Genomic DNA, 13,354 nt, shown 5'->3' with positions numbered 1-13,354 from the left:
ATAAACAACCATTTCAGTTTTTGAGGTGATTATGTTGAAACTTTTCTCTGCAGAAGGTATTGAAAATAAAGGTTATCTGTGAGAGTTTGGAGGACCTTGAACTTAGAACTTTTGTAAAAGAGTACTTTTTGTTTTACATCAAATTTCCATTTCTACTATGCTACCAGCATCATGTATTTCTCTTGAGGTTTAAGTGATTTTAAGAGAAGTGACAGAGGGGATGTGAGGTGCTTTGAGAGACCCTTGGATGTCCAAGGATGAAAACCAGGTGTGATAAAGCATATCAGTCCCCTAAATACCAGAATCACCAGTTGTTTGCAGCTCTATTTCAGATCAGGGTTGTACTAACTAAAGGACTTTGCCCTTCTCCCTGCCTTTGAGAGTGGTTTGCAACGCTCTCTCCCACTAAGCAAATCGAAAAAATCATGGGAACAGACCTGGTTATTTTATATACTGCCTTACCCAGAAGTAAACACTGTAATCAAAGCAAACTCCCATTCCATTACCTTTACACACTCTTTTATACAGCAATATTACAGATGGTTAATCATCATTTTACTAGATTCATCCTCTGCATATGTTTGTAACAGTGAATGTGAAGGTAGTTACTTTGTCTTTCATGTGAGGGCAGAATTTTGCTTCTGCAATAAATGCACTGAATAGTGGATTTCCTGCATGAGGAGAATTGATCAGCCATGACCTGGAGTCCCTTTTGAGTAATTCTATACATAAAGCCATAATCTCAGAAAATTTACCTTGGAGGACTTCAGCTTCTCGGCTGGAAATGCATGGCTAAACAGCTTCTCATGGTCATCTTGCTTTGTAGTTCTTATCCCTACTGGGCTGTTTTACACTCTTTTGTCCTAGGTCAAATCAGAAATCTTAGTGGAAGTTTTGTCTTAGGAGAACAATGATGAGTGGAAATGAAAATATGTACCAAATACACTAAATTGTGGTGCCAGCACCACAAATGTTTTAGGATGCTGCTCTATCATTATTTCCCATTTATGGCTTCAGATTTCAAACATCCAATACCTGAAGGTTTGAACATATTCCCACTGAAGAATGCTCTGCAGCTCCACTGCAAGTTCTTCTAGGGCAAGCATAAGTTATTGTTGCATTTCTTGTATATTTGCAGCTTTTAACTCACCCAACAGCGATGTTTTTTTTTTCCTTCCTTTAAACTAGCTTAGTGCTCTAAAAATTCAGCACTGCCTAATAGGGCTAGGTGGCTTAAGACTATATGAAAAAAATATTTGCTGAAAAAATGCCTTTAATTCTTTACAAAGCAGAAATTAACTTTCCAGTTGTGGCCTATGACCCTTATTACAAAATTGTTCTCAAAATTCAGGAAATTAAATTGAATTTCATCTCTTGAGAGTCAATGTCTGCATTCACTTCAGCCTCCAGAGGCAGACATCACTGGTAAGCTGTGGAATTCCAGATGCAACATCTCCTAAATCTTTTCTGCCAGTAGTCCTACATTTTTACACAATTATTATATGATCTCATAGCAATCATTTCTATACTTAGGATGGTTTTAGCTCTTATTCTTTTTGCACTGAGTGGAAGAACATCAAGGTTGAATGTCTTCAGACAAAAAGGCTGCTGAATCAAAATTTCCAATATGCTTGGTAAATTTCCTAACTCTGGATGATGAACTAAAAAAGTAAATGGAATTTTTGACAAGATCAGTGCCCTTTGGTTTTCTGAGTATTTTAATCTTTGAATGGATTAATCTCTTGAATATAAACCCAAGTTTTTTAAATTCAGTTGAACTGAAAAACTTCCTGGTTAGCTGCAACAATAAACCGGTGTAAATGCTTTCATAGCCTTTTTGGTGATCTTCTGTGATGGCAGGGGTGAAAAGGCACCAGTGAAGTACATCTTTTATCACCAAGACAATAGAACAAGTCTTGCACATGACAATCTTATAAGCAAGATTAGTTCACTTAGGTATTTCAAATTGTCTGGAAATTACAGAGAGAGTAAAGTATCAATAGCATTCTCTTAAATGTAGGAACATACATTTTGCAGAGCTCTGTGAAGAACTAAAGTTCTTGCTAACAGTCTGGATTGCAGAATTGAACAGATTTATTATATTTGTATATGACAGTGGAAGATAGGCTTAAATTCAAAGTGTTTTTGACGAACTGGATAAATATTTTGGAAAAAAAGTTCTATTCAATAGAAACAGCACAAAATGGAGAGGTATTCAGCTACAGAAATATCAACAATGGATTAGGTGATCTTGAGGGAAACAAAAGCAACCAGTTCTTAAATTTTATCACTAAGTGATACTGCTGTCACAACCAAGGCTTGCATTCTATACAGAATGCACTGTGACATGTGCATGATTATCCTTCTTTTCTTACAAACAATTACAAGATCCCATATAGCTTAATAGCTCCAGCTTTGGACTTCAAATAAGATACAAATCAGTTGAAGACAGTCCTGATGAAAGCAGGAGGGTACATCAGCTCTTGAGAGGTCCTGGAGTGCCTAAGAAAGGTTTCTGGAGGTGGGCTTTACATGTATAAAGACTGAGGGGAATACTTTTCTTGCTTTCCCTTTGGTGGCTAATGTAATACTCTGAAATCACAGCAAGGGAGGTTCAGGTTGTATGTTAAGGAACAGTTTGCAATGGCAAGTCAAAACAGATTGCCTGAGGAGGCTGAAGTGGTGTTATTGCTGGAGGACTTCAGAATGGGTTAGACAAACACTTGTCAAGAATGACATATACATGTAGTTGATTGTGCTTTGGGGCAGAGCCACAGAGGAGCTGACCTTGCAAGATCCCTTCCAGTCCTACGTTTATGTAAAGAGCATTATGCTGTTTCCTCCTGTCCCACCTTCATAATTCAGAGTTTTCCTGTTCTGCCTTCAAACTTTCCCTCATCTCCACCTACTCTCCTAAAAAAAAATAACCTTTCTACTGCCTCTTATACTATTTTATGCATATGTAAGAAATGCTTCATGAACAAGAAAGTGCTGTGGATGGACAAGCATGATCTCATCCATGGAAAAGGACAGGACTACTTCTCACCATTTGTAGCTATGTACTACGGTTGCAGAAAGAAAATTCTTACTGCAGGATAAAGACCTGGACATTCAGAAATATTTTAGCCACCAACAGGAACAGGGACTGTAGCTGAAGTGACAACTTTCGATATGCAGGGCAGAAAGGAAGTTGCAGGTAGCTTTTATGTTCAGTATTTGTTCTGGGTGTGTCAACGTTATGAGTCTGATACACATTTTCCCACTCTTTAACGCGACAAAGCTGAAAGCGCAGAAGGTCCTAGTAAGCTTAACCCAAGCGTCCTCCTGTTTTGTTGAGAGGAGTTAGTTTGGGAAGACAAGGTAATTACATTGCGTAGTCAGAACGAGCAGCTGAACTCGGCCCAAACGCGACCGACTGCAACGCGCTGGGTACGAATCGACACCGCTCTGAACATCTCCTTGGTGCGAAAGTGGGGGGTGACCTCAGCCCCCCGCGGTTCGGGGAAGGCTGGAGCTGCTCAGATTGCGGCCGGGCGGGCTCCGGAAAGGCGGCGCTGCGGGGGGAGTCCGGGGAGAGCCCGGCAGGTGAGCGCCCCAGCACCGCCTGGCACAGCGGGCCGGGCCCCCCGGCAGGGAGCCGCCCGCGGGCTCTCCGCGCCGTTCCCCCCGCATTTCACGTAGCGCCGAGGAGGACGGACCGGAACGGGAATTGCAAGCCCCGTCCCCGATGCGCGGCGGCGGCAGAACCAGCAGCAGCAGGAGCATCACCCGGCTCCGGCCCGCGGGCCCCGCACCGGACTGTCGCTCACCGCCTCGCCCGCCGGGGGGAACGGCACGGAGCCGGCGGAGGGCGCACATGGGGCGGCCGGGATGAGGAGGCGCGGCGGGGCGGGCCCGACCCCGCCCGTCCTCGGCCCGGCCCGGCCGGCGCACGTGGTGGCGGGGAGTGGGGGCCGCCCCTCCCTGCCCACCTCCCCGGCGTGGCAACGACATCAGCCCTCTTCTCCTGTTGTTTTTTTTTTGTTTGTTTTTTTTTTTTTTTTTTTTAACTCTTGCTTATCAAATTGCGCGTGATGAGCTCATGATGCCGCGCCCCCCCCCGCCCGGGCTGGGGCAGGCAGGGGGACGTGAGGCGGGCGGGCGCGGCCAGCGGCGGGGGCTCTGCGCTGCCGGGAGGAGGGGGAGCTCTCGGTCCCACGCTGTTTGCTGGACTCGGGTTGTGAGGCTTTTCCCTCCTTTTTGTTTTTAACGTATATACATATATATATGCATATGTGTATATATATATATTTATTGCCCCCGTCCCGCTGCGCGGCGGGGTGTTTGCCGCTCCGTTCGCAGGTGGATCCATGAACTCCCCCAAGAGCGGCACCGCCGCCTCGCAGCGCCGCGCCGGGGCGGGGGGAGCGGCCGCCAGGTTCGGCCCCGCCGCCGCTGCGGGGGGCGGCCCCGCCCGGGCTCCGGGTGGGCAGGCGTGAGGCGGGCGAAGTTTCTCCGCGGCGCCGGGCCCCTCCGAGGGACTGCGGGCAGGGAAGAGCCTGGCCCCGCGGTGCTGGGGGAGCTGACGCCGCCGCCGCCAGCAGAGCAGCCCGGCTTTGGCCATGAAGAGGAAACAGAAGAGGTTTCTGCAAATGACGCTGCTCTTCACCGCGGCTCTGATTTTCCTGCCCGACATCGGCCTCTGGTCTCTGTACAAGGAGAAGCACCTGGTGAAGCCGCCCGAAGCCGCGGAGCCGCAGGTAGGTGCGAAGCCGCCCGGGAGCACGGCCCAAGCCGGGCGGCAGCCGCCCCTCGGGACACGGCCCCGGCCCCGGCCCCGGCCCCGGCTCTGGCCCCGGTTCTGCCCCTGCGGGGCTGCGGGCGCCCGGGGCGCCGACCGAGGGCGCGGAGCGGGGGCGGCGGCACGCGTGCTTGTCCTACCGCCGCGCCGCAGAGAGAAAGTTGTGAGAGCATCTCAGTCTGCCGGGCTGGGCTTCCCCGGGAAGGGCAAAGGGTGAGCAGGCACAGAGGCTGCCTCTGAAATTAGGAGGACGTGGGATTTTGTGTGCTGCGTTGGTGAGTTGAGGATGATGCTGGGCTCTAATTTTCATTACAAGAAGTGGAGGTTTTACTGCAACTTTTCTTTGCCCGCCTCTCTGCAATACTTCTCGAACTGCTGTGTGGCTATAGGTCCGCTGAAATTGCTTGGGATCCGTGTAGATGTCTTAGCACCGATATTTTTTGTTTCCTCTTCTGTTGTAAATTCGGCAGAAGTGACTGACAGCGTTTTATTTTTTTCTCTTCTGAATATTACTGTTGTGTCCTGATGCGGCGATGTTGTGTTTAACTGCTTGTCAGACTGGTGTCACAAAGAACTTACAAATATTTTCAGTTTACAGTTTTCTTGATCGCTGTTATTAATGGGAGCTGTTGACATAAGCTGTTTCTTGCTTGAGTTATTCTTCAGCTTGATGGTTTTATGCATGGCTCATAAATCACAGTATGACCTGCATTAAGTGAAGTTTAGTTTTAGGGAGTTATTGTAATGCACTTCTTTATAACCCTGCCTTTAATTTACCGAAGCTTGTGTTTGCTCTGTTCAACAGTACAATGCTCCTACACTGTAATTGTCAGTGTAACTTAAACATAACATGAATGTTTCATAGATCATTGGTAAGAAATTATGGGATTGTATGATCTTTTAGCTTGTTTACTACTTCTATAGCCTTCACATTAGAGTGTATTCATTTGTCATTTTAGTGTATTAGTAGCCTTCATTTCAAGGGCCATCACCCAATGGCTTCAACTGGGCAATAACATGCTTGATTCTTTGTTAACAAGGGTATCCGTTATAGAAGTTAGTCCTCCAAAGTATCATAACTTTAACTAATGAAATATGCTGAATATTACTAGAGGAGGAAGTTAAGGATAGCTTCTTAATGTGAAGCTTACTTTATGTTTCCATGGGTTTTAAAATGCCATAGGTGTCAGGTGCTAAAATTTAGTTGGAAGTAATTTCTGCTGAAAGAAAATTATACATGATCATAAGTGTCTGTCATTAGTTTACAAGGTGTGCACTGCAGTCTTCGCAGTTTCTAATTTTCTTTGTGAGTTAGGAAAGCTACGGTTTTCAATGCAAATAATGATTTCCATGTGTGTTTCATGGCTCTTTATAACACACATGCTTTGATGAAATTTCTAATGTTCAAGAGTGTACTCTTAAGTAGAACATGACTTGATAAGAATGAAAGGGAGCTTTTTTATATAATAATAATTAAAAAAAGGTTTTCGGTAAAGTGGTATAAGAAATAAACAGCTAAGCATACGTCAAGGACTAGTGAGGCTTGCTTATGAGACTCCTAAAAATTGTACATCCTAAGTTTTTCTGAAAAGATCTTTTTACTAGCTTCCTTTTTTTCTTCCCCTTTTTTTCCTCTTCACTTTTCTCCCAGTGTGAATACTAATTGAGCAGTAATGGGACTGTTTAATGGAAAAACAATAAAAATGAACAGTGAAATTTTGAACCTTACAGCTGACTCTAATGTAATTCTGTTATCATGGTAAGTATTGAAATCATGTTGGCAATATCATTACCCAGTGACGATGGAAGGTTGAAGTGCAGACAAGTAATGCAGTTAGGTTACTTATGTCTTTTGATGTGCACGTTATAACCTAAAATACTTACAAGGAGCAGGGATTGAAATATGAGTTTGAGTTAAACTCCCTGAAATATAAAAATTGTGGGACTTCTCTGCGACTACTCTGTAAATGAGGTCATGATAGAAAAGACTGCATTAGAAATAGTATCCTAGCAGAAATGTAACTTCTTTTGCCCTGTTAAGTTAGTAGCAGATGGAAGAATTTAAGCACTCAGCACAGTTATTCTTTGCCCTTGAGGTATTCAATTTCTTGATACTTAGTGTGATTTAACACAAGTTCAGGTCTGTCCTACTGAAACTGCAACAGACTTTTCTTATATATTCTAAGATTATGATAGGTTACAAAGGTATGTGTGTGTAGAGTCAGCACACCATGCTAGTGATGTACAGTTGGACTGCTGTGGTGTGTCCTGACCATGCGGGAGAGGCAGAGCTGTGTGTGACTTCAGTAATTTAGTTACAGGCTGAACTGGTTTTGCCTTCATGGGTAAAATGAACATCTAGTTGGTATTCTGACCTTGACAGTAGTGTTTATAAATGTGCCATCCTGTTTTAAGAACAATTCAATTCATGTTATAGATCATCAGGTGTTTTTGAGGAGATGGCATGGTAAAATGATGTTTTGACTACTTATAAATTAAGCTTTTGCATTTATTGCTGAAACAAACATCCCCAAACTTCCCTGTGAATGAGGGCTCTCTCATCCTCTCCCACCAGCTCAGCTGCTTGCCACAGCACTGGAGTGAAGGAGGAATGGCAGTCTGATGGAGGAGGTATTGACACCCTGACAGCAGTAAGCAGAGAAGCTGTTTGAAAGCAGTCCACAATGCAAAAATAGTCTGTTTCTATCAATGGTAGAACAGTGTCCCCTGGGGACTGTGTCATTTCCACTGCCTAGAAGAGGCACTTGTATTCTTTACTGCTATCTAGAAATTCTAATATGACAAACTAAGTTGACTGCTTTTTTCATGAAAACAGTGCTGCAATAAGTTACGTAAGAATTGTTTTTCATTGTGCAAATACTGTTTCCAAGTAGAGAAGCTCTTCTCTAGGAAAAATTGAAAAATGAGAAAATGATACAGTTATGATTTCAGACATTAATGATTTTGATCACTTTACATTAATTCTATAAACATTATTGATCTCTGCGAACCTCTGTTTAATATAAACTTGTTAAATCTGTCATGTTTTCACTTGAGAACTTGATAGGCTTGATTTTTATATTTTGGTTATTGTCTTTTACTTCTGTTTTATCATAGTTAAGGTAGAGCTTCAATGGTAAATGTACATGTAAAGATTGAGTTATGTGGTGCAACAAGATTTCCATAAAATACAGTTTGACATAAATGGTAGACATGAGGGGGGAAAAAATAGTTTATTTCTAGTTTGGTCTTTCTAAGACTGCCTTCCTTGCTATACTGTGGGAATAAGGGGAATTGAATAGGGTATTTTATTGCCCTTTTAAAAAGTAAGCCTTAAAAATTCCTTAAAACATTGACGTCCTTGAGTTTTGATTACATTTTTTACAGTTAGTTTAACTTTGGAGGGGGAGTTTTTGTTTTTGTATTGTCATGGAGATATTACGTGTGTGATATAAGTGTCTTGTCTGATCATCTGATAAAATTCCAAGACCAGGGTGTTTGGATACTAAGTTATGCTGGTAAAGCTTTTACTTTCAGTTTTGTTTTCTATGGAGGAAAAGCAACAATTTAGTGCATCCAGTAGGATGTAATCCTGTCCAAACCTGGTTATCTTGTGCTATCTTAAAGTTGGTGCTACTTTGTTTGGCTACAGTAAGGCTTTACCCTTGTCTGTTCATACACTGTCAGTATATGAAGCAGTATGTGAAGCATAACTTCATGTAAAACTACCAAATGTCTTGCAGCAATTTTCCAGTGTCTGTTATGTAGGTATTGTGGTGTATGTTACTTTCTGTTCATATGGGAGGCCAGTGTGAGTGGTGACTGAAAGGGGAGCAGTCTAGTGAAGTAACCCCTAATGCATTTCAATGTCATTTTGTATTTTTTTTCATTCATCACATCCCTGCTTCCTGGTGTCAAATCTCCTCACTTAAAATTGATTTGAATAGCAGCATCTCTTGGTCACAGATGCTCTGTAATACTTGTAGGTGTATTGCTGAAATGCTTTATCACGTGTAAAGTAAGGAAAGAAGGTAGATTTCTGGCTTTGTTTCACATATGCTCTGGTGTCGTGTGGGGTGCTGCTTTAACCTCCTGAATGAGGCACTTCTACTGGAGAAGCTGGTGGTGGTATTGGCCCTTTTTTATTTTCGTGCATGCATGGTGTCCAGAACAAAGAGCAAAAGCTGTGCTGTGAGGGGGAAGCATTGTTCCATGGGATAGTCATGGAGCTCTCTTTCCATTGTCCTGTGAAGCCTGGGCTTCCATCTGGTTAGCCCCAAGATTATACCTTTCTCATGGGATAGTGAGGTATGGATTTAAATGAACTCCTTAGGATAAGGAGAACTTAGTTCTAACAAGTCCTAGGCCTGTATTGTGGTTGGCAAATAGGCACAAAATCGACTTACTAAGCCTTGTGGTTATGAAAGTACCAACTTTGTCTTCTGAATCCAGAAAGCAACTTCAGCCTGAACTCTGTCTTGCAATAAAGTCTGTGAAAGAAGTGGAAAAATTAAATTTACCCCAGAATTCAATGTTTCCTACTGTTTATCACAGAGGTTCTAATACTCAATTTTTACAGGACAGTTAACCCTGTTAACTCAGTGTTGATGCCAGAAAAGTACAAAGTTTGGCTAGTGAATTCTGTTTCTGGTGCATAAAATCAGCATCTTGAGAGCACAACTTTCTTCCCCCACCCAGCTGTATTTCCTTTGCCTTTCTGGTTGATTTCAACAGTTGCAAAATCTTGTACAAAATATGGTTAATTAGGAGATAAATATGCACCTGTTTTCTATTATTACACTGTTAGGACACTGTCATTTACTTATGTATTTAGTTCCACTGTCTCCATTATTTATCTTTGCTTTCACCACAAACTTATGAGGCAGGAGAGTTTTGTTTCTCTCTAGCAGAGAAGTAGAGTGACAAACAGGCTCAAGTCCACAAAAGTAGCTGCTTGACTGCTGCTGACATTTATTTCTGCTATTTTGGGACAGTACCTGTCAGACTATAAAAAATACTGATAATATGAAGCCTCACTTTCTCTACTCAGTTTATTTGCATGTGTTGTTCCAAGCAAGTCATCATTTCCCTCCTCAGAGCAGCAGCTGGGACCTGGTGTGTTCAATACTATTTTATTCTATGGCTGTGTTAATTGCTATGCTGATTGCTGTGCTGGTGTGTCAGCTCCAAGAGTCCCTGTACCTGACATGACAAAACAGAGCTTAATGCCTTAAAATGCAGAGCATTGGCAACCTGAGTTTGCCTTTTAGGTGTTTTGAGTCACACAGTTAACACTTACGTAATTCAGTTCTTTTATCTAAATTGTTCGTGTGTAATTTTGTTCCCTTGTTTATATTGGAGCCTACTGAGGAAAATATAATTTGATTTCTAAAACTTTTGTTACTTTATTGCCAAAAATAGTATTTTATCTTAAAACAGTATGCTTCTGTTGTATTCAGTATACCAGAGGGAGCCCTCCTGTGGTTAATTTAATACCTATCAATTTTTAGGAGTGTTACTAAATAAAGTATATCTTTCAGGATAAAATAAGCTGGTTTCTATATTTAATTTTCTTTCCATTTTACTCAGCATTTGTAATGTATTTCAGCTAATTTATTGTGCATAATCATTTTGGCTTAATCCAAATCAAAACACAAGATCAAGAAACCTCAGTTCATTCTGACACTTGGACTTGTAGAAAGACTACTGTGATGAAGGGGATTCCATGGCCGTATTGAAGCAGTGGGGTGCAAAATTATTAGGGGGATACCCAAGCTATGTTTTGTCCCCTCACTGGGCTATGATGCTCAGCTTTTTCCTAAACTTTCTCATCTCCCTGTGCTGGAAATTTCTCTTTTGTCTGGCTGTGAAGGATTGCAGTGGTACTATATGTTCATCCTGGTCAGGAGCCAGACTGCACTGTGTGCGCTGTGTATGTAGGCAGGTGTCTGTTCACATACAGAAGAAAGAACAATTCAGATTTTCTCTTGTTTTTAATGCTCAGACAGGTAACTTATGGTCTTTGTTTAGCAATATGCTGATGCACATATTTATAGCAATTGACTGCAGAAAAACTGTGTATGTACTGACTATTTTGATGGATTTGGGCCAGGAGCAGACGTCTTGGCTACTTTAAATTAGTCTGAAAAAAATTAATTCAGAGATCAACAAGTTAAATGCAATGCAATTCAGGAATCCCAAACTAAACATTCTATATGTATTGTAAATGTTCCTCATGGACAAAAGACCAAATAGTGCTGGCTGAAAGAATTAGCAGTCCCATTCTCTTAATGGTTTCTTTAAAATGTGAAAAGGCTTCATTAGGATATGGTGACCTTCTGAACCTTCTGAGAATTTTAGTGTGTTATGTTTTAACCTTGGCAGGCAAGTAAACACCACACCACTGTGCACCCACTCCCATCTCAGCACGATGGAGGAGAGAAGCCAAAGGGTAAAAGTGAGAAAACTCGTGGGTTGAGGTAAAGAGTTGAATAGGTAAAGCAAAAGCCCCACATGCAAGCAAAAAACACAGAATCAATTTCCCCTGGGCAGGCAGGTTTTCAGCCTTCTCCAGGAAAGTCAGGCTCCATTATGCATCACAGTTACTTGAGAAGACAAATGCCATCACTCCTGTTGTCACCTCTTCCTGCAGTTTTATTGTAACTCTGATGCCATATGATATAGCATATCCCATTGGTTAGTTGTTTTCAGTTGTTTCAGCTGTTTTCTCCCAGCTTCTTGTACAGCCTATGCCTCCTCACTGCCAGGGCAGTACAAGACGCAGAAAAGACATTGACGCTGTGTAAGCCCTCCTCAGCAACAACAGAAACATCCCAGCACATATCCAAAATACAGCCCCCTACCAGCAGCTGTGAGGAAAATTAATTTTATCCCATCCACAATCAGCACATAATGTAAATGGGTTTTTGAAGTCAAGCTCTGTAATGGTTCATTGATTTCAACCTGATTTTGACAATTGTCACATGTGGAAGAGTTTCACTGTATGATATATTTGTCTAGATAATCTTATTCAAAATGCATCTTCAACAGAGAAATCCCTTCCCTCTTCTTGATAAGAAACACCATGGGAGAAGTTTGTGACGGTTTGCTCAAGAGGTGAAGAAGAGGAAGAAAATCTATTGCTGCTATTTAACAGGACTTCATGCTTATTTTTCAAATTCTTTACCTTAATTTCTGTTATTTTCACACATTTTTCTATGACATGGCCAGAAGTCTATGCAAGCACCCAGTGATTCAAGTCAGCTATTTAATCACCAAACTAATAACAAAGAGTATTGCAGGAACAGAAATGATGTGTATGAGCAAAAATGAAGTGTACGTCCAGCTAACATAGAAATATATGGGCCACAATATCCCACTCTCTTCTGGATGCTTGTGCTCCACAGGGTCAGAGCTGTTATGTTTCTGTTCAAGGTCATATTTCACAGGGACAGTGTTTCCTTATGCTGTCATTTTAAGATCTCTTGGCTGATTCTATTGAAGGGATTTCCTGTTACATCTTTCTCTGGTCAAATCCTGTTTATTGAACACCTCTGTCCTTAGGAAGCAGTCACTAGCAGAAATACGAGGCTTTCTCGTCACATGTGGATTTAACAGATAACTAGAGCATCCCTTTCCCCACCATCACCTCCAGCTGCTCCTTACCTTGCCATGCCAGAAGTTTTCAGCCAAATCCCTGATGACAGTACACAATGGTATTTGACAGATGCTTCACTGGATCATCTGAAACCACCTCCAGAACAGTATAAGCCTAACTGCAGACTTTTCTCTGAAGAAAACTTTTGTGTCGTCTTCAGAGCCATGTGAACAGTCACCCCCATGAGAACTGCAGCAACAAGAAATTTGGAGATTGGTGCAGTTGGCAGTACCATGGATGTGCAGTGCCATGAAACTTGCCGTGTTTGTTTCACCTGAGAGCTGCCATGTCCAGTGCAGTTTCCTGTGTATTGCCAGTTGGTTTTTGTTTGTTTCTTTGTAATGTGAAATTTGCAGTGCAAATTGGATATAGTAGACTAGAAAATCTGGCCTGTACGACTTAAATGATTCATTGATCAGTGATAAACCATTGATTCTGTGCTTAAGCAGCAATGGCAATTGAACAGTTTTCGTCTTTGCTATGCAGTAGTTTATGACAGCATGCAATACTTCTAAGAGTTTTAGCTAGGCAGAGTAATTATCTAGACTAGAATTTTGTCAGGACACCAGTATTAGTACAAGGTGCGTAGAAATTGGATTGCTCACTGATGTGTGTAAGTGTAGATTTATCAGACTAACTTAAGGTGCTCATTTGCCTAAAGAAGGATATTTTTTCATACTTGTACTTAAAATAACAGATGTGTTTATTTAGCAAATTTTAGCCTGATTACTTATTTTTGCTCTTTGTAAATAGCTTTCTATCAGTTAAGTACTAGGAGAAGGCAAACGAATATTTAGGACAAGTAAGAATATTTCATAGCAGTCTATGACAAGTTCCATTTATAGATGGCAATAGGGAAGAGGAAGGATTCCTTGTGTCCCTGTTCAGAGCCAATGCCTGGGAAACGCAGGCCCTGC

At 42.0% G+C, this 13,354-nt stretch overlaps 1 protein-coding gene across 1 annotated transcript in view; it reads left to right on the top strand.

Annotated features, from left to right (window-relative positions):
* Window positions 1-4,601: 4,601 nt before the first annotated feature.
* GALNTL6 (polypeptide N-acetylgalactosaminyltransferase like 6) overlaps window positions 4,602-13,354 on the top strand; it is a 435,822-nt gene continuing 427,069 nt past the window's right edge. Inside the window, exon 1 of the mRNA XM_062492844.1 lies at window positions 4,602-4,739. Coding sequence (XP_062348828.1) covers window positions 4,602-4,739 — 138 coding nt within the window. The remainder of the gene's footprint in view (window positions 4,740-13,354) is intronic.

The sequence above is a fragment of the Cinclus cinclus genome, chromosome 5 (assembly GCF_963662255.1).
Source record: "Cinclus cinclus chromosome 5, bCinCin1.1, whole genome shotgun sequence".
NCBI classification, from domain to species: Eukaryota; Metazoa; Chordata; class Aves; order Passeriformes; family Cinclidae; genus Cinclus; species Cinclus cinclus.
Note: the sequence above shows the minus strand (reverse complement) of the source record. Positions and strands in the feature narration are given on the sequence as shown.